Genomic DNA, 21,979 nt, shown 5'->3' with positions numbered 1-21,979 from the left:
TATTAATACACTTTCATCAATAGAACCACTATTTTACAAAAGTACAAAAACTGTTACTGAATTTTAAAAAGTGAATGACGATTGCTCGAACCTTCATTCAATTTCAGAAATACAACTGAACAGACTCCCCTAAGAAATTATGGGAAATTTTTCACTACCAGCAATATTTCATGAAACGTTTCCAACAAATCACACCGTCTTGCATGCAATGGAACTGTTATACGCAATCGTATGCAATGTGTGCTCTGATCTAAAAAATTAAACCGCGATGTGTTTAAGGGGGCATAGTGCCTTTTACAACCATATTTTTTGCCTCATTTCAAATATTTTTTTCTCGATAACGCGAAACACCAATCGATTCGGGATTTTTGCATTCCAAATATTGCACTTTAGACTAATATTAACAATTTTAGTATCAGATGGAAACCTCCTCCCCTCTCCCCAACGGCTCCTTAAAGACGATCATTCTAAAAAAACATCGAAAGACGGTACCATGGATTGGCGCTAAAGGGCATATCCGAAATGAAAAATTTGCATGAAATTTACTCGATTATCTTTGTTTTATTGGTTGAACCGTTCGACAGGTCTCATTTGTTTACCTTTTGAAACAAAGATGTCATAATTGGGACACCATGAAATCTTGCAATTTACTATTGTTACATGCTTTCCGAATATTTTTATAAAGCTTTGTTTTTGAGAAATCCTAGTGTCCGGCCATAGAGGCTGTCTGGCCACAGACGATTTCCCCTATCACATCTTACTAGGGAGTAAATGTGTTTTTGTGAAGAACGAACATTGGAAGAACTGGGAAAAATGATCTGCAAATTGTGAAAAATACTCCCATCTGGGCAGTCAATTATACAAAAAACACATTTCCTCCCTAGCATGAAGTACAAATCAAGTTAACCAGTATAAGTCAATATCAAAAATGATAAAAAGGTGTATGTCACATATAATGAATTCTGGTTTATGTTGTTCTAATTTAAGAATGAAATGAAATGGGGAATAAATATAAACGCAGAAATCTTGAACAAAGTAACGTTAATCATTCGTTTTTAGTTTCTATTTGGTAATCCTGTGAGTTTTATGCCACAACATACCACATAGTGACTCCGTTGTTTATAATAGAAATAAATAATAAGTTCCTTTCAAAGATTATCAATCAACACTTTGTAATTGTTTTTAAATATTTTTATTTGTATAAAATTTTTGATCCACCCGTAAATATACGATATAAAAATTTCGAACTGAAATCTACAGCAACTTTCTCTTCTATGATATGTTTTTAAAAAATCCTACAACTAATTCCACAGTACAGTCAGTACAATTGTATCGTCCAATCACAGACTCGTCGAATGGCCACAGTAACGGTGGTGTCACTCCGCAACAGTAGCTGTATCAGCCACGTAGCCAAGCTGTTCCAACTCGCGAACAATATGTTCGTTTTCACACAGATTATCCAACCAGTATGTGTAGGGATATTCGGGTTTCGTTCCTCCATACCGTTCTGGCAAGAACTCAGGATCAATGTGCTTGTGCAACGAAGCTCGGTCAGTACCGTGAAAGAATAGTCGCTCTCGCATCCGTTCGTTCAAAAGCGGTTTAAACATCTGAAACACCGTATCGAAAACCCATCCTTGATTTACGATATGGATTGCCGTCGTCCGTACCGGCATACAGGTCTACAAGCAAAGTTTAGTTGTGAGAAGCAAAACTGTCACTTGTAAACGGTGTCACCTTACCACCAACAAGGAGATAACCTTCTGTGCCACCGTTGGACTCATATACCAAGCGTGGTTCAAAGATAAACCTTCCAAGTCCATAATTCCGATACCGCCTACGACCTGAGAAATCGGTTCCAATGAGCCCACCTCAAGCATCAGTAAAGTTGCTTTGAAGAGATCATCCAGAGGAATTTTCGATGGTCGCCAGTTACCGAACTTGAAGAACAAAACCCTCCGACCCTCCTGATCTCGATAGGGAGAAATTGTTATAATGTTATCATCGCCGAGCGATCTAAGCATCATGGGGTTAACGTTCGCGTGCAACTCCACGTTATTGTCACGAAAGTCGTAGTATCGGCACATCTGAAATCATAAGTTCAATAAGAGTTCAATCTAAATAAAAATGAATAGGCTCAGAGCAGCCCGTTACCAATTTATAAGCGTTCTCGACTTTCCAATAGCGAGCTCTCAAGAATTTGATCAAGAAGTCATCGTCTACTCGGTGTGGTTCGCAGGCTCCCTTCTCTGAAATAAAACTAAAATGAATAACTTCGTAGTTCTATGAAATTCAGCAACACATGGCAGGGAAAACTAACCATAAATCATATCTCGTAGTTCCTGCAACAGCAAGCATGTCCTTTCCGGATCTTCACCCTGTCGTCGTGCAACTTCCGCAATCTTCGGCGGAAGCTCTTTGTCCAGATCGACCGTATGCCTAACTCCTTCGGCTTCCGGCATTCTGCGCTGAATCGTGGGACGCTTCCAAAGGTTACACGTCGTCGTCGGCGTCGGCAGTGGAGGTCGAAACACGACCTTTTGCTTGGGTTTAGTTTTCTTAAATGAGAAACATCGATAGCAAATCGGTGAGTGATGCAAGTGATGAAAATTGATGGAAAAAACGTGAGGGTCAGAATGAAAATTGCAATCGTTTATGAGCACGCTATCAGTACATTATAATAATAGTTGAAAATTGCCCGATCACAGCCAGTTGTAAGCATAATCGTGCTATATCCGGATTCTGTTGAGGTAAACGACTTTATAGCTGCTGGCTACGAAGTACAACTACCTACTTGCGCTGGCATCACTGGATTTTTACAGGTTGTGTTTGTTGGGCAAATAACATCGAGCTTGTTTTCGTTTGCTTCCGAGATTTAATAGTTATTGCTCGGCAGATTGTTTCGAAAAAAGATGTAATGGCCACTAGACGATGATCAGTACGGTAGCTGCTTGCTATTCAAGTATAATTGTTGATAGGGTAAGGAACGAGTTAAGCAGTGTTACCTATTTTAATCAGTTGAACAAAAATGATCCGAAAATGCACTTTTTTATTCATATTTTCAAAATCTTTTGATAGGATCATCTTCACAAATCACTTAACCATACATTTGATTCACACAAACACAATTTACTGGGTTTCCGACAAGAAATATGATGAATTAAAAATTGTTGTCCAAAAACGTACATTTTTCAGCTGCTCTTCAGCAATCGCCACCTCGCTACTAACGAATTCATCAAATTTTCAGCACTGATTACAACCACTCTGAAAGTCAAGCACTCAATTGTCACATACCATATTATTCAGTCTCTTTTTTTCTATTATCTAAGGCTTTGTCACTAGCCGAAAGTTTTATTATTTTCTAACAAAACTGAAAACAAATTCTGAATTGATGGAACCTGTTCATCAGTAGCAGCAGCTGCAGCACAACTGATGAACTATCGTGTTGCCAAGATACTGTTTCGGTTCTGGAAATAAGAATTTTAAGTTTGAAATTAACTGAAACCTCCTATGGTGAAAACGTGGTTCAATACTTTTAAGCGAAATGTATGTTCATAATTAATTTTTCTTTATTAAAAACAACACAAAAGACAGCTTTTTCAATAATTTTCGAAGATTTTCTCAGTGATTTAATAAAGAGACGATGTGTTTCAATGTTATTTGCTTTGACAACACTGTTCTAAAGTTAGATCGTGTGCACTTCTATGTTTGCCTCTTTTGTTCTCCCACCATCCTTATGAACAGCGAGTGAGACGTCAAACACGCAGTTTCCCATAAGAACACCAGAGAATAAAAGAGACGACGAATACCGTTTGCCGAACGGTGCGGTGAGTGTATGCCCCGATAAACAATTTAGACAGATGGCATTTTACGCATATGCCGATACGCTATGCCGATTACGCATCAGATGCCGATTAGTAGGTCGCGGATAGGAACGCGAACTTACTGAATAGGGGGAAAAGTTCGAGGGATTTTTTAACGGGACGTAAAAAAATTCAGATTTCAGGATTGCTGAAAACAGCACCTTGCGGGTGAAAATGGGTTCGGTGTGTTCAAAATTAGTTCCACCGCTCCAACTTTTAAAGCGAAAAATCAAAAGTTTAGCTCAACAATAGTGTCTTCCAATGGTAACAGCTTGAAGAACTAAAGATAGCAAGAAGATTGGTATGCTGATATCCCCCACTTAGTCAACCCATCGCTTGTAATAAGGTAAAACAATCAGTGACCCGCTTAAACTGCTTAAAACTAGTTCTTTACCCTAATTCGCTGCAATGCGCTGCGTTGCAATGTGTTTTGAGCAAGATAATTCACCTGAAATACAGTGGACACACCAACGTCAGCGCTAATACTTGTCTAGAAGTTATGAAGTATGTTATTGAACTTGAACTTGACTCTCTCTAAGTTTCAATTTCAACAAAAAGAATAGTTTTGTAATCAAAACCAAGCTAATTTGAAAAGCACTAGTTTATTTACTAGCTTAGCGAATGAAGAAACCAACTATCCAACTATTAGCATCTGTGTCCTTGCAACTAAGCTGTTGATGATGAATAAAATTTAAGAAAAACAGACCTCGAATTTTATTGTATGATACACATTTTTTTGCAATATTAGATGCACTTTACAAGTATGAAGAATAAACATGTAACGAAAAGTGATTCACTTGAAAATATTTCTTCAAAGGTTGTACACGAAGTAAGCATTTGTTGTCAAGTTACGTGCATTTGTTTACATCATAGCGTAATATGAACAAGCGCATCGTGAAAGCATCGTTCACGCTTGCAATAATATTCCCGGATTATCCACTTGTAAATTGTCTGACTTCATGAATTACCCCAAATCCACGGTGTGTGATGCCCTGAAACGATTTGCAGAACGTGGTACCATGAACAACGAACTCGGATCGGAAAGGCTGCTGATCTCATTCTACACTGGCGGTTCTTTTCAAATGGAAATCGAAATTGTCATCGAGAGACACGGCAAAATGGCACATGTTTCACAATCCTATGTCCCGAAAGCAATGAACATAACTGGTTTGGCAAGTTGGGGAAAAAAACGTTCAAAGGAAGCTCTACAAATATAAAAATTTGCTGGTAAAATAAGAAGCGTGGTCATCATGCGTCCCCAAGTCCCCAAAAAAGATGCTCGTTTCGCAAGCAGCTTCCAGATGCGCTCTGATAAAGGCCGCTTTCGTAACTACTGAAATCACCAACCGGGATATATATCAAAAATATTGTTTTTGTTTCATTCTTTGTTATAGAGGTTTTCAGCCTGCGGCAAAAATATTGTTTATTGTTTATATTCTGACCCGATTTGGCAGGTCACCATTTAACCAAACCGTGGTACAACGACAATGGCGTTACTGCGGTTCCCAAGTAGTGATATCCACCCAATATAGTGGAGCTAACGCCGGTTGGGCAATATCGGCCAATGGTGACGAACAAACTAAAAAAGAAGCGTCGAGAAGGAGTTCAATCAAAAAAGGAATTTGGCTGACTGAAGTTCTGGAGTTCGAGCACAGATGCGAAATAAGTATTGGTCGTGAATAACGGATGAAAACTAAAATTTTGGAATTATTTTCTCAAGCTGTCAAAAAAAGACAAAGATACATGAGGAAGATCTGATCTACCGAAATTAAAGATAGGCATTATCCATTGTTGAAAAAAAAATTAGTGTACATTTGAAAACGGTCCGTAATCGGCTGTTCGGCGAAGCTTTCGTTTGACGTCGAAACAGGAGCGTTGTACGGCCGTCCTGTCAACTTTGCGAATGCATCTCTTGATTCTACCAATCAACTTTTTGTAATTCGTGGTTTTCCAGTTATTTTTGAATACCAAGGAACTCACAATCCCGATGAAATCTTCAATTGGGCGCACTGAGACAGATTTTTCGGGTCGTGGTTGCGATGATGCTCTATCCGGCCAAAACACGTGTTGTCCATCTGCACGATGTTTTTGTAGAAACGGGATCAAAATTTTCTTCAAACATTCGTCTGCTGCATCTAACTTTGCAAGGCACAAATCTTCCAAACGATTGTGATACCTGATACCTGCTGCATCTTAATTGATAGCCAAATCAGAGGGCCTGGTGTTGAAGAAACGTGAAAGAGAACGATGTCCTTCTGCGTCCATATTTTTGGCTGGTCTTCCACTACCCTGCTTGCGAATAGTTGTTGGGCATCGTAGGATATGGTAAACAGTCGAAGCCGAAACATATTCGCTTTTGTACCGTATCCAGCTTTTTACGAGCCATAATGGCGGACGTGTTCGTAATATTTGAACAGCGTTTTTGACATTTCCCTAATACATCGCACGTTTTCATTCCGCGCGTTCACGGTAAAACTAAAGGAATGTATGAAAAGCTGTTCAAATGCTGTGCAGCTGTGTATGCTGTTCAAATATTACGAACACGTCCGCCATTATGGCTCGTAAAAAGCTGGATACTTTTTGCCGAGATTTCTGTGGCAGTTCGTAGAAGTGTACAAAACGCTCTCGAAATGCTTCTTGTTTCGACGTCATTCTAAGCAAAACAAGGCAAGAATAAACAAAACCAAAAATATTGACAAAAAGAGGAGAGAGAGAGAGCTAGCACATACATACTCTTATTTCTCTCTGAGCTCGTTTGTTGTGAAGTATAGGGGCCTTAAAAAAATTCCAAAATTTTAGTTGTCACCCGTTAAATATTAATAGTGGAATTTAATTTGGAAAAAGTTTTTTCCATATCTTTAATTTCAGGAATTTGGCTGCCAAACAAGTAGGTAAACAGCTGATGCGAAGGATGATGGATCATGATCGAAGAAAAGTAAGAATTTCTTTTTTAAAATTAACAAGAATTTTCTGTTCGAATTTTGTCCTGTTCAACCTGTGTGTTAAACCGTGTGTTAGCCGTAAGGCAGCAAAGGTTTTCGCATTTTTCTTCTCAGAACTCCACAGAAAAATTAGAAGGATGAACTGCACATGAATGCAACATATCGTAGTAAATACTAGACAGAATATTTTTTTATACCTCTAGTTATACTAAATTGCTTTTGATATACTCAAGCACACCGGTAGGTATGCGTGTAACACCGGTTTGTGGAAAACCAGTGCCTTTTGCAAGTAATTTGTTAGCTTCACACAGGGTATCTTTTCTCCGGTGTATATATGATTGCGACCTACTTCCAGCGTACCATGCAGATGTCTAAACGAACGGATGGAAATGACAGCTAAACTCCTCCGATCTGCTGCTGCTACTGCTGCAGCCTTTGAATGTACCGTTAATGATAATGAGTTTGCTTCTCTCTGTTCAATTATGTTTATATGTAAATCATTATATTGGTGGTGATCGTAGTAATACTATTGATATGTGAGCAAATTTAAAATTTGGTTCAAACACTTGTTATTAATTCTTACTAATTAAAAAAAAACAATTTACAACATTACTGAAAACAGCGTTCAATATTTTTTTACCCATTCTATTATGCTCGAATTGCACCAGATCAATATTGTTCGGTAAATGGAAGGTCAATAATATGCCTTTAGTGCATAAGTACATCAATCATCTGAATTTACTAGAATTCTGCGTGATGGAAAAACAAGACTCTCTTGCGCTTTGTATTCAGTTTTTATGTATTTTTACTTATTGTGCCCCATGTTATTAGTGTTCCATACATCAGTTTTTAAAATTTTACTTGGTGATTGGACACGGCCACCTAATCGCCAAGTGAAATTTGGAAAAGTGATGTCTGAGGCACTAATAACATTAACTATTGTCTGTAAAATCGTCGATTCATGTATTGTACCTTGCAGCAATTTTACGAGTCCTACGCAAATTCGTTTTTTAATAATAATTATCCTGTACTTACTAAATACATTGAAAATATGCTTGTCTAGCAAGGAGGGGAGGAGGCAATAACGAAAAACTTTTGGTTCAAATTGCTAAATTGCAAACATGTGTGGCAAACACAGAAAATAACCGCGCTAATAATTTTCGCGTGGGACTCTGAATAGGTGGAAACTCTGCAATATCGGTCTATATTAAGTATATTCATTGCGCTTCCGTTGGCTTACATCCATTGGTGCACAAACAGCAGGTCAACCCTGTTGAAAAATAAAGTCTTGAAGGCAACACTGGGTAAGAAAAGAATTCTATAAATGATCAATAGTTGTAGTGATCCAAATTTCCTTTGAAGAAAACAGTGTACAGGAAATAAACATGCAGGGTTTTGAAATAGATCAACCTTATGTGTTGAATTTTTAATAACGTCAGATGGCAGAAAAAATTATAAGCGGGGACTTGTTTACCGACTGATGTTTAAGTAGGTTTTAGAAAAATACTAAAGATAGCCTAATTACGAATATTAACAGCGTGTACCTCTCATTTTATGCTTAATTCAGAAAAAAGCTTTACCTTTCTTTATTGTATTATGTATTTTCAAATATTTTCACTACTGCTAAAATCCAAAAACAATCGTTTCTTAAGTAACAATTGTAAGGCCTGAACTTTTTAACAAAACTCGTATGCAATCAATACCATAAGCTGAGCTTGTTTTCGCAACGCTAGCATGACTTAAGATAATCACTTTGCCTTAGTATAATAGACAAAGATATAGTGCTACGTCATGAAGTAAATTCAACGTCACATACACACACTTACACAAAACGGCACGCGGATAAGCATTATTTTTCATTGTTTTAAAAATCGTTTTAAGCTACCGTGAAAGAATCTTCTGATGTGAGTGAAACAAAACAACACAGAAACAAAGCCACTTTAATGTGGCGTTAGATAAATTATACGTTAATGACCAAGATAAACCTATTAACGTCACATTTAATTAGCCAATCAGTAGCCAGTACATTCACGCTTTTAAAACACTTTTCAATCAACAATTCTATTCCATTGCCAATTAAAATCCATCAAAGAGACTAGACTTCGATTTATTTGTCTACTTTCAATGAGCGAGCTTTAAAATATGCTCTTCAGTTTTTATTTTAGAAACGACGGATTCAAATTACTCGACACATACTGCACCCACTGAACCATAGAGTCATGTCCTTATTTATTGTAAATCACATTTACCATTTTGCTATTCCAAATTTTTTAAAACACTTTTTTATTCGTAGCCGAAACGCGCCTATCCACTATACTTTGATCTTACGGCGACCGTATTAAAATCGTGTGCTAGCGGTTACAGGTACAACCGATGACTGCGTCTCGGACCTCTGCAATGAATCGAAGAAGCGATCCGGTAAATAGTAACGATGACGACCAGCATAAGTGCGGAACTGACCGGCCAGGTCTATAATTGCGCGTGGTACAACGACGGGCAGTACATATGCCGTTACCACTTTTTGCGGTCATCGTTCAAGAATGTATTCTCCCCCGTCGAGTTAAAACGAGTGTCTGGACAAATAACTGAGTTCCACTATCGAGCGCGTGGTATTTGCTCAATTTATATTCCCAGTTTGGATTTGTTTTTGTACAACCGCTTTGAGAGGAAAATCTTTCCGCTAATCTCTGGTTGCAAACCATTCGTTCCTGAATGATTTGCAGCTATTCCTGTTCACTTTACTGGCGTTCAGTTATAAGGGAGAGGCTATTGCCTTCGACATTTTTTGAACCGTTTTATTTTGTTGGCATTTTAAAATTAGATAATTGATAATTTAGTAGTTGCTAACAGAAGACAGTAACAGACAATGCGCCTACGCCGCATTGTTGTTCACCAAAGACGAATCCATGCGAGGACTAAGGAAAACTGACTCGTAGGCGGTAAAGCTACTGAAAGGGATAAATGTGACCATTTGGTCATAAAATAATATGTAATGTGACTATTTTGTCATAAAATGATGTTTGAGGAATTATGACAAATCATCGTTACGCCACATGGCCACTTATGATTATGTAAAATGACGTTATGCCAAATAGCATTATGCCAAATGGGTGGCCCCCAGTATATATTTCTGCTAAAAGTAGGGCAAAAATAGAGTAAGATGCAAATTTGGTGCAAAAATATGAGGATTTTTTTGGAACACCCTGCAAAAATGGGAAGATTTGACTACAAATCAAATCAATAAAATATATCAGCTGACTACCCGATACTCGGAGCTTTTTTGTCTCCCAACAACTTGTACATCTGCTGTCGCCACGGAAATTCCAATAATGCAAGAAACAAAACCCTTTTTCTCCGACTTCCGACTTTCTTCCCAACCCTTGACTTCTGCTAGAAGCTATAGATTTTTGACCATCATCAAAGGTCGCTGAATTAAAACATATTTGGACATTGCTCTGATATTTATTCAGACTAATTTAACTATTGAATACTTATTGAAGAACGAATTATGGTAGCATTCACGCTCGACTATAATATATATTAATTTTCACGTAAACCGGTTATAGGAAGTGCGATAATAATTATTCAAAAAATACTGTATGAAAACGAGAAGCGATAATGTTCAGATTCACCTTCATTAAAATGTGACAGTGAAATGAATATCTGCTCGATACGCTGGTGAACAACCAATATTTCTGGTATGACGTTAGTTTCATACCTCATTATTACCATCATGACGTGTTAACTAATGTATGCCGCCCACTCAACATTACACGCTATATCTAAAATACATACTACTTGTTTAGCGCATAACAAGATGTACGAACTCTCCCAATGAATTGTATGTAAACATGTGAATCTAACGAGTAAGTGGGTATTAGGTACGTACTGCCCCAGCGTTCTATCAGTGATCACCGGCTATGTCCGTTTGCCATTTTCGTCAATAGTAATTCCATCCACTTGTTCAATGTCACAGCGCTGCGCTGCGCGTACAAGCGTGCGATTTTGTATGCAAGTCGGTAAACTTTGCTACATCACGAGAAGGTCGTTGACTTGTCTGTAAGCCGATCAGGTGCAATTTGATACATAAAAGTAAAATTGTGATATGCTTAGACTTATACGACTATGTTTGAATATAAAATTAGCAAACAAATGGAAAACAGTGAATATTTAATTTGTAGATTTGTGTACTTTTTTGTTTTGCTTTTTCGTATATTTTTTATTAAATATTAGCATAAAACATAACACAAAAACAGATTTTAGTGATGTCTGAAAAACAGGGCGATCGTTTAAGTAATTGAAAGTTTTACTATTCATATGAAGTACAAATTTTCATGCAAAATTTGTTGCGTCTAACTACAGAAATGTTCCCACAGTAGAACATCTTCCAGAAAACTTGCAAACCAAAGGTTCTGTAGATGTAGCGTGATGACTTATTACCTGAAAGGTTGAAGGGATAAGATAAACGTACTAAAATAACGTTGTATATCATAAAAAATAAATAAAAGCAATATACTGACAAATATTATGCCATTAAGGTACCTTAGACCTCACAATCGTCGCCCGGTCCAATGGAACATAAACAAAGTGATGAATGACTTTATCAGTTAGTGAATGGCTATTATTGTTACATTAGACTGTCTCTGCTTCTATCTGTTGCCAGGGTAACATTTAGTGGAAAAATTCATCTCATAACAAGTTAAAGAGTAAAATTTTCACAAATTAATTTGCGGTGAAACTAGAACAAGCTTAAGTAGTTCGACAGTTAATGGTTACTCGCAAATAGAGGTCCTCAAAGTGCTAGTTGTAACCCTGGCGTAAATCGATTACATTGCGCGATTTGTGGGCCGGTAGGCGACACCGCCCGGCCACCCCGGCCCGGTCGGTCGGTAAACTATTCGCGTCCTCCGCGAGCGCCGTTTTGAAGTTCAACGTCACGGCGAGCATGCTGTTACTCGTGGGATATTTTATGACTTCGGCTAACACCTGATTTGCTATCGTTCTATTACGTACGCTCATATATGTGTAAGCCGGCTGGAGCGAGAGAACCACGTGCACGCGTTGGCATAGGTAATGCTGGTGTTAACCTAGTTTTTCATTCAAATCATTATACATATATATTCGCTTTGTGTTAAAGAATAAAAATTGGAATCCAAGAAATTTTGCTTGGGAATTTTAATCAAATAATGTAATTGTAAAAACAGCCGGCACAGGACATGTCAAATAGCTATGCATTTTGCGCCACGCCGGTAACACTACCAGATGTTTTATTTGTAGTCGCAGTTAATATACATTGAAGGCAATCAAGAATGCTGGAATTCTAAGACAGAACATGCTTAGTCGTATAGAAAGGACGTCAATTGCAAGTCGATATCTGCTTACAGATTTAGTGATGTGACCATATAATTAAACTTTTTTATTGGAGTCACAGAAATATTGGTATTAAATATATTATTTTAAGCTCATAAGTAACCCCCGTTAACAACCAACTATAAACGAACCAAAAACCGCACAGTAGATCCGAAGAACACGGCGGCAAAAATTCGCGTAAGGAAACTATACAGGAACGTATCTGGCAGGTCATCTCCGATATAGGATATAGGACGAAACCAGCCAGTCCTTCATTATGTCTGCGATCGTTTACGAACAACCCTAAATACAAAAACAAATGCCGTGAAAAACAATTCCCGCGTAACTTTTCAAAAGAATCTTAGTAACATTGAGAGATTTTCTTTGGTGTCCCTCGCTTCTGATTGCCATAATTTGATTGAGTAATTAATAAGATTGTAATCGCGAATTCACTGATTCTTTATGCGTAGCCAAGGCAACGAACCGAACTCCGGGGAGAGTTTCTTTTCTGATTCAAGCACGGGACGAATTTCGAAGGAACTTGTCCATATGGCCTCTAATAAGACACATAAGATGATCGACAATCGCTATTTTGTCGAGTACTGATGTTTTTGATATGCGACATAGTATATTTGTCTCTTTATGGAAACCGGTTCCGGATTCATAGTGTCCCTCCGGGTCGGGATGGCGCGCACCATAACTCACTCATAACTGCAACAAAGTAGCTGATATGACCACAGTCGATGATTTGTTTTTTAAAAACTTACTGAAACTTATTTCAAAAATTTGACAAAATTATCTGAAAATGCTGCGGTCTCCCAAGGAACGCCAGAATAATTCTGGGACCATGTGACATATGGCCATGATCTCAGCCTCAGGATCATGGCTGTGACATATGAGATTCTCAGGAATATTTCTAAGTTTGATGAAAAAATATTGAAACATACGTTGAAAGTTACGACCATTTTAGTGGATTTTTCAGTACTAAAAATGATGTAGACCTTAGAGGGGTTAAACTCTGAGTAATTTTTCATTCAAAACAATGTTCAATCTTGAAAATAGGCAGACATAAAATTTAATAATTTTTACAACAATCCTTAAAATATTCTTTTATCTTCCTGCTCATTTCGTTGCAAATTTATCGAAGTATTCACCTGACGCTTGGATGCATTGTTGTGCCGTCATTAACGTGCGGAGCAACAGAACAGCGAACGGCGCTGGTTCTTTGTGTGTCATTTACACAAGGACCAGACAGTACGCCCATCTTTGCCTACATACATAATAAATAATAGAGTTCAACAGCACAGCACACCTTCGGAAGCCCGACTGTTTTACAGTTTCAACGAACTTTAAAGCTGCAGCCGTGCACTAAAGCTTGGTGCAAGTTAAGACAAGCAAAAATATGTACCGTTGGGCTCAACTGCATTTCCGCGTTGGCCTCTCACTGAGCCATTCTTTTTTTACTGTACTTCTTGTGCACTTTGCAGACGGACGGATGACTTCAGCGTGTGGTCAGTGTCCTAAGAACCAGTTCCAGATAGGAAAAAGTTGTCAGATCAGGAAGCCACTCAATGCTAACCAACGAGTCGTAAGAAGATTATCAAGGTCTTTTTCGACATCATTCAAAGGCAGCGATTTCCACGAGGAAAGCAAACACCTGCAGTACAATTAGCATACTGTTTGCTAATGTTCTTCTCCCACATTAACTTGCTAATTTACAACTGGAAAGTATTGTTCTGGGTGCATAAGTTACATTGAGATGTGAGGGAGGGTAAATCTCATCTCGTGCAATAGTGAGACCGTGATTCATCTTAGAATCTAATCTCGGTAATTGGAACTCCGCTAACAGTCCATGGGGAGTCAATGCCACCACCGCCATGAGCATTAGGCATTGTTTTACCAGTATAATAGTCCATCATAATGTCGCACACCCGCACAGCACGAATGCATGGCTGCAATTATCTTAGACGAAGGTTTGCCTGATCAGTGCATAATTTACTAGTTATACTTTGCAGCAGCTTCGGGCTTGTAAGATGTACTTGAACCTGTGGTCAACCACTAATGACAACACTCTAAGATACAATATTGAACATGGCTAATCGGTAATATACCTACATTTATTCTTGATCAATCAATCAATCGACATTTTGCATTGTTCTCTGAATTTGTCGAGCGTAGCCGTGTATAATAGAAACTTTTGAACACGAAGCGACAGAAAGGTTAAGGGCGATGCCGAGATTTCTTGCAAAAATTTATTCAATATATTGCATATCATTTACCAATTGGTGTTTTGACTTCGGCTTGTACCAAATTGATCAATGGCAAATTGTTGTTTAATATCAAAACAATTGAACTAGGAACATAGGAGAGAAGTACAGAATATTTGAGGTCATCAATCTGATTCTAAGCTGACTTTTACTAAACCGCGGCACTACGGTGAGTAATGAACAAACACCGGTAAGTGCTTTTGCAGATTAAAACTGCTTCTACTCTAGGTGCGACTATAAACATGAACAATTGTATCGAATGATAAGCGTATTCTATTTCGTACCCACAGTCTCAGCATGACTAACATTTCCCGCTGGAATGAAATAGAATTGCCCGGCTCATTTGCCTGTGCTGTGACGGTTAATTGCCCTGAAAAACCACAATTTGAATGAACAGCAGAAAGCCGTGTGGGTATAACGGATGCTGAACTGTAGCTTGTTCAAGCAATTACTAGAAAAAATCTCAATAACTCCACCCATAATAAATTATTCATAACTCGAAACGGAACGTCCAACTTCTTTGTACGGAACATCGGGATCAGACTATCCATTCATCAGAATTTACTTGAAAATCGCCTTATCATACCCAGCTAAAGAGCTTTAACGGTAATAACTAAAATTACCAGCAGCTTGATATCGTGTTTGACGATAAATACTTAAAATGTAATCATGTCGTTAACGCCTCTTGGAAGATAATGTTTCATGGTATGACTAACTGATATTAGAAGGTATGGGAGCTAATTACATCGTAACACCATTAACCTAGTCAATTAATCCCTGGAAGCAGGGAATTGACACCGAAAAAGTCAATCATCTGTGATCAGTGAATTGCTAGTTTAAAAAAAACATGACGACGACCGGTTTAGAGCCACCAAAAACAAAGGCCCTTCTACAAATCTGTAAAAATACGGAAGTTTTACCCTCGACTCGATCCATGCCAGCCTAAACTGATATGTTCAGCACACAGAGCGACGAAAAACGGAAAAGTTTGTAAACCGAACTTTTTAAGCACCGGCAGCAAAGATAACAATAACATGCTCGACAGATAAGTAAAGTGAATTTAACCAGTTGTTGAATACACATAAAACAATTTTTTTTGTAACAGTCCTAATTTAACTGAACGTTGAAATGAATCGATAGACAAAACATGCAGAACAGTCTTTCGAAGAATGGCCTCTCGTTGCTTAGAATTAGGAAGCTATTAGTAATATCAAATTATCTTTTAGATAAAGTACAATTACAATTCGCAAAACATAAGTTTAATTTCAAGATTCTATTTGTTATATAATATTTCATACACGTTACGACTTAGTCTTCTAAAATTCATTCAATCAAACTGCCAATTAAAAAATTAATTCAAAAATAATACAATTGTGATTTGAAATGAAATTTAAGAGAAGGAGCAACTACCGGAGTAGGTGTGGTGACAAAGGTGTGGTTTGTCCCACCAACAAAAAGCTGGTTAATGCCGCCTACAAGATGTTCTCCCAGATCTTGTTACGTCGTCTATACTTAATGGCACAATATTTTGTAGGACTGCATCAGGCGGTTTTCATGAGGGCCTTTGCTACTACAGATCAAATTTTCACACTCCGACAAATCCTTTAGAAATTTCAGGAGTACAACGGTAAACGCATCATGTTTTCGTGGATTTCAGGGCAGCACACGATATAGTCGTGCGCAAACAGTTATTTCAGATAATTCACAAAAGCGGTTATCCAGCCAGACAAACTGACGCGACTGATTAAAGTTACACTTGAGCGAGCAATGTGGTATGTGTGTGTTTCAAGGGCATTCTGGAGAACTTTTGAACCGTGCCGGAGGGATGCGCCAGGGGAATATACTGTATAAAGTTTGTTTTTGCGCGTCTTAGTAGAACGCGAAAGTTAAATGCATCGAAAATCAAACAAATGGTAGACAGAGGCTCTAGAGAAAATAACGTTCGCCTCGCACGGACAGTGACTATTGACGGCAATGAAATGAAAGTAGTTGATGATACCACGGTGGGCCGACCACGTCGCAAAGATGCCAGACGGCTGCGCAGTGAAATCCGTTCTTTTCCAGAACTCCAGGAATGAAGGGGTAAACCCTGCTAGATGGCTCGACCAGGTTGAAGCCGACTTGCGAGTATCGAGACGCTCAACAGATTGGCGACGAGTAGCTCACAGGATCGAGTACAGTAGAGCCACCACGATCCTGTGCTGCTAAAGGAAACCATGGATTCATGCAGGGATGGCACCTCCTCAGCAGAAAAAAAGAGAAGAGAAAAATTCAAACTGTGCTCAGTCTTCAACGCGATTTATTCTGCTCCGTTTCATTTTAACTGTGCTCTTTCTTGCTGAACGCAGTTGTATGAGCAACCACACACTGTGCTACTCATTGAGGAAAATGTTAATACACTTTGAACACGTTGATGCGATGCGCTGACGTATGACAACTACGGGTAGTTTTAACATGGGTAGTGCGTTGAGAAAAAACGACGATTGTCAGTAGCGGTCATTGCCATCAGAAAAATATTAATCCATTAATGCAGTTGAGTCATGATTCTTACATTTAGTATATTCAGTTGAGTTTGACTGCCCGTGAACGCAACTGCATCATATGGTTAGGCATGTCACAACGGCAACAGTGCGAAAAATATTATTTAGATATGGCAACATTTGAATTCCCATACATTTGCTTCTTGACGCGTACCAACAGGAAAGTCCCATTATAAACAAAGGCAATTCTCCGCAAAGATTCAAAATATAACGACGTTTGATTGTCTTGACGCCTCTGAGTCTATAGTTGCTGTACGCGCACCGGTTGTTTTGTTTCCACGTTTACTGCTGTAGCTACCGAGAGGACCGGTAGCAAAACCGAAAGTTGCTCATTTAAAGAGCGCATTGAGAAATTTTTCTGCACGTCAGTTTTTCTCATTGTGTTTAGTCTGTTTCTCATTGTGTGGATTTACTTCTCATTTCTGAAAGCAGTTCTGCTCATTGTGTTGAACAAAAAAAGTTGCACTTTTTGCACAATGAGTGAGGAAATAACAAGCCTGGATTCATGAAAAAAAAACCAAAAGTGGCGGAAAAACAAATGCAGCTAGTCCTAATATTTATTTGAAAGTGGTGGTTCTTTTCAATCAAACCCCTTATTTGACATTCTCAGACGCGGTGAAAATGTTAGGAGTGTCGTTATTCTATGACCAGAAAGTAAACAAGAGGACTGGGTTAAAAACTTTTAAACCATAAGTGGTAACAGTAACATCAAGCAATTTAACTCAAGGGAAAGAAACGCTCAAAAAAGCTTCATGAAAATTTGCTGATGAAATACAATTGCATCGTTATGGAGGTTGAATTGTACTGCCACGACGTTTTTGCTCAAATTCCTGGACCTCATTCGATCTATGAAAAACTGCAAAATAAAAAAGGGGTTAAAGTTCCCGGAAAAAATCCTTGTTAGGCAAGCAATCTGCAGCTGCGAACTGAAAAGTGACGGTATCCTAACTTCTGGAATCGTTCTTGAGCTGCGTGAGCTTCATTACCTTTTTCGGTCCGACTTGGCAAGGTATCACTATCTAAATTCGACGAAAAGGTGGTACAACGACAATAGCGTCACGGCAGTTCCCAGGGAATGGAATTCAACCAATAACCCGGAGCCGAGCTGAGGCCTATTGAAAAATATTGATAGATTTTGAAGGACAAATCAAAGCAAAAGGGTGAAACTGCAAGCAACGAGAAAGAGTTTTAGCAAAAATGGGACTTGACTGCCAAAAAGTGAGAAAACAAATGGTACAAAGAATGGTGGACTGTGTTCGATGAAAGATACATTGAAAAATAAAAAAATATAACGTATTATTTTACCCCAATGAGATTTTGTGTATGAATTGTGTCGTGTTTAACCTCTATTATCTCGTGGCGATGCCTGAAAATGGATTCGTACGATCTGAAGAGAAAAATTAGCATTTTGTCGGTAACGGGGGATGGAAAATAGTAACGTGCCAGGAGCGTTAAAAATCAATAAAATCTGCGTTTTGAAATTTATGAACGATCTCTTATTAAAACTACAACTAGAAAATACAAGAGATTATACATCATATTCGAGCAAGTTTTAAGTCAATCACACGACAGTATAATTGCGGGCAGTCATTCTAAATCAAGATTAGCCAAAATTAGACAATAAAAGTTGGTTCTCATAATAGGAAGAATTCGGAAAATATATTATGTTATAATACACACATAATGCAACAAATTCCGAAAAGAATATTTTTCATTTTTGGTTAAAGTTAACCGCATGACGCATATTAACCTTGGTTGACGGTACACTCAACGTAACCTATTGCATACCACGGTACAGAGCTTAAATGGGCCACCAGTTTCTATGTCACGAATATTCTATTTCTGCACGTACTAGTGCGTGAGAACAAAATCACATGTAGGGTGCGATATGATACTATTGGCATAAAAAAAACAAAGCATTGTCCCATCAAATGGCACAATAGAAAACAAAAATTAAATAGTGTTTTCGAAAAAGTTGAACTTGTGCTCGCTTAGCTCAAAAATGCATCAGTCTATTGCCAGTAATACTACGCACAATATTCTCCAGAACGTATACTGTAAAATCATACAGACCAGTAACTATTTGTTACCCTCTATCTAATAATTACATAGTGGCAGAACGTTCAGAATGCCGCATATTCCGTAGAATCGCACCAGTACTAAGCGCAAGAGAGGTTTGTCTCTATACATATTAATAGAATATTTTTTCCAAACACTGATGCATACACTTTGATTCTTCTAGAAGAGGATGTATTACGCTAGAACTGTGGCCTAGTTGAATAGCACCACTGGTTCTATCAAATGTGTTGCCTTTTTTGTGGAGGTATAAAAGAGTTTGTTCATCATAAAAAGTTCTGATTCGATCTATAATAGATGCAAAAAATGACAAATTAATAGAATGGATTTCCTCGTTTTAGCTCAAATATATTTTCCATGTTGCGGGAGGTGCATAATGTTATAACAATACCTCAGTGCTGTTATCTAGTATTGAAGTAAAAAATTTCCACTTTGGGGTTTCAATAACTACGTGATATTAAAGTCTAGTGCATTGTAGTCGCTTATCTCGTCGTATAATGTAAAAATAAATCGCTTATCTCAATCCCGAACCACTCAGCTGAACAATTTAATCGAAGTTTATACGGATTCTAATTACTATTCAAAACAAACCGTCATACCCATATACATACAGTGAAGGCAGTTCGGTTATCAGCTTCCTCGACATACATTACTTTTGAGGTCACCAGCTGAAGTTTGATTTCTGCGACTCAATTTAAAACAATGAATTCAGGACACGTATAGTCTGATTTTTCACTGAATGCAACAGCCAACATCTTATATTTAAGTAGATTAGAAAAAACAAATTCCGTCGTACATCGACGGATCAATTATGATGCTTACTTTTATTCGCCACCCTTTTATGTGCTCGTATCCCGTTTCGCAATACTCGTTCTTATTTGTCTAAGTTCAGTGGCCTTCCATGAGTCATGCGTTCCCAGTTCTGAATCAACGCTACAATCTCAACTTCAAACACTTCACTTGCTCGCTAGTCACTGTATGACCCTTCGGGAAGGTATAGTAAATGTGGAAGATAAACAGATTGGTTTCAACTGAACACGCGGGTACGTGAGCAAAGTTAATACCGCGTACCAAGAACTTCACCGGACGCGCGCGTTCGTTCTGCTCCAACGTTCAAACCGTAACTGGCTATAGTTCTCTTACTAACTAGACTTAATTCTTGTTTACCTTTTTTCAGTGCCCAACCGTCAACGTTCACACTGTTCCCGACTTGGCAGTGTGTTTCAAGCTCTTCCATGCACATTTGCTACTACCACCATGGACCTTTATCAGTCACTCGACGGTAGGTACTAGCACGCCATGGAATAAATAATTCTAATAGACTTAGCAAGAGCTGAATGGTGACGCCTAGAACATACTCCCCTACGCCTAGTTGACACCCGTCACAGAACATCGATTTATGCTGTTAGTGGTGGCCGTGGGGTAATTGCATTGGTTGGATAAATTCGAGGTGTTTTGATCCATAATTATATTACCTACTTCATTGAGCCCTTTGGAAACTATCTATTACTTACTGCAAGGATTAACCTCTTTCAGTTATGACTCTATTGATAATTGGGAAGGGAATTTTATTAAATTACTTTCATTAAATTTCGAGCCTTATCGGAATGTATTATGATCCAGATAGAGAAGCAAAGTTTACAACACAATTTCCTGCCAAAAAATTGAAATAATCTCGATTGATGCATCTTTCTAATTTCACCTGACATTTAGACGTAAAACCACTTGTCATTGTTCCTTTTTAAGGTTCATTATAATACAACCGTTGTTTTCCTGTTACTTAACATTTATATTTTTACTTGCATTATTTGAATCTTTAAATTTGGTAACTTGAAATGAAATCTGAAATTAATTATATCTCAATATTCATATTCAAGAGAACAAATAAGCAAATAAGCAATCCTCTGTGAAATGTAAAATTCTCTCCTATATAGGGTACGGGAGGGTATTTTCAGCCCGTTAAGCGATGGCATCTATTTTTTCAGCCTATTGCCTAGTTCTAGTGGAAGAACAGGCGGTTTTGACGTTCTTTGAATAAAAAATAGTAGATTACTTACAGTCTTGAGAAAATAATTATAACATATAAAAATTGTTTGTCGGCAAAGTATATTTATTGGCGAAGGAAAAGGCAAATAGGCTGAATTTAGAAACCTCTGAAAATATCCTCCCGTACCCTGATTGAAATATTATTTTTTATGCCATTTTTGAGCCGTTACCAAACCGACCAAACAGGAACATAACAAACACAATTAATGTGCTCTAAACTACATAAATGAGATAAACTCCATTCAATTCCCCGGATTTCTATACACACAATAATTAGGTTTTTAAGTTTTATGTTCCCAAAGTCTAGTAATCCAATAAGTTGCGTTTGATTCGTTTTGATTCTTTAGTTCAGAAGCTTTTTCTCTAATAAGTTTAAATATTGTTAAAAAATGTGGAAAATTTTCACATGCAAAAAAAACTCTTTTTCCTCATTAGGATGTCCCCTAGACACTTATACATTTTGTTCTTTCCGAAGATCTTACTTACTTACTTATGTGTCCATGTCCGCCGGTCCGGCAGAACAAAGGGATGAAATCAGAGATCTCCACTGCTGACGGTTACCCGCCATGGCTTTTACCTGTCGCCAGGACAGGTTCTCGTCTACAGCCCGGATGTCGTTGGCTAAGCTCCGTCGCCATGAGCCTCTGGGTCTGCCTCTTCTACGCTGTCCTTGTGGATTCCAGTCGAGTGCTGCTCTGCAAACCTCGTTCGCTCCTTTCCTCAAGGTGTGTCCGATCCACTTCCACCTACGCTCACGAATTTCTGTGGCTATCGGCCGTTGATGACACCGACGATGGAGTTCCTCAATGGATATCCAATTATCAGGCCACCAGGCACGAATAATATATCGCAGGGCACCGGTTAAGGCTGCAGGTATTCAGTTTTTGCGTTGTCTC

General features: G+C 38.2%; 1 protein-coding gene across 1 annotated transcript; it reads right to left on the bottom strand.

The window, feature by feature from the left end:
- Positions 1–1,207: 1,207 nt before the first annotated feature.
- LOC128742995 (alpha-tocopherol transfer protein-like) lies at positions 1,208–20,144 on the bottom strand. Its single transcript, XM_053839496.1, has 5 exons — positions 19,860–20,144; positions 2,321–2,558; positions 2,155–2,249; positions 1,743–2,087; positions 1,208–1,682 (listed from the first exon to the last, which is right to left on the bottom strand). Exons 2-5 carry the CDS (start codon positions 2,460–2,462, stop codon positions 1,377–1,379), a joined length of 888 nt encoding a protein of 295 aa, XP_053695471.1. The 5' UTR covers positions 2,463–2,558; positions 19,860–20,144; the 3' UTR covers positions 1,208–1,376.
- Between the last annotated feature and the right edge of the window lie 1,835 nt (positions 20,145–21,979).

This window comes from Sabethes cyaneus, chromosome 3 (assembly GCF_943734655.1).
Source record: "Sabethes cyaneus chromosome 3, idSabCyanKW18_F2, whole genome shotgun sequence".
NCBI lineage: Eukaryota > Metazoa > Arthropoda > Insecta > Diptera > Culicidae > Sabethes > Sabethes cyaneus.
The sequence above is the reverse complement of the archived record's forward strand: the minus strand, read 5'-3'. Positions and strand labels throughout refer to the sequence as shown.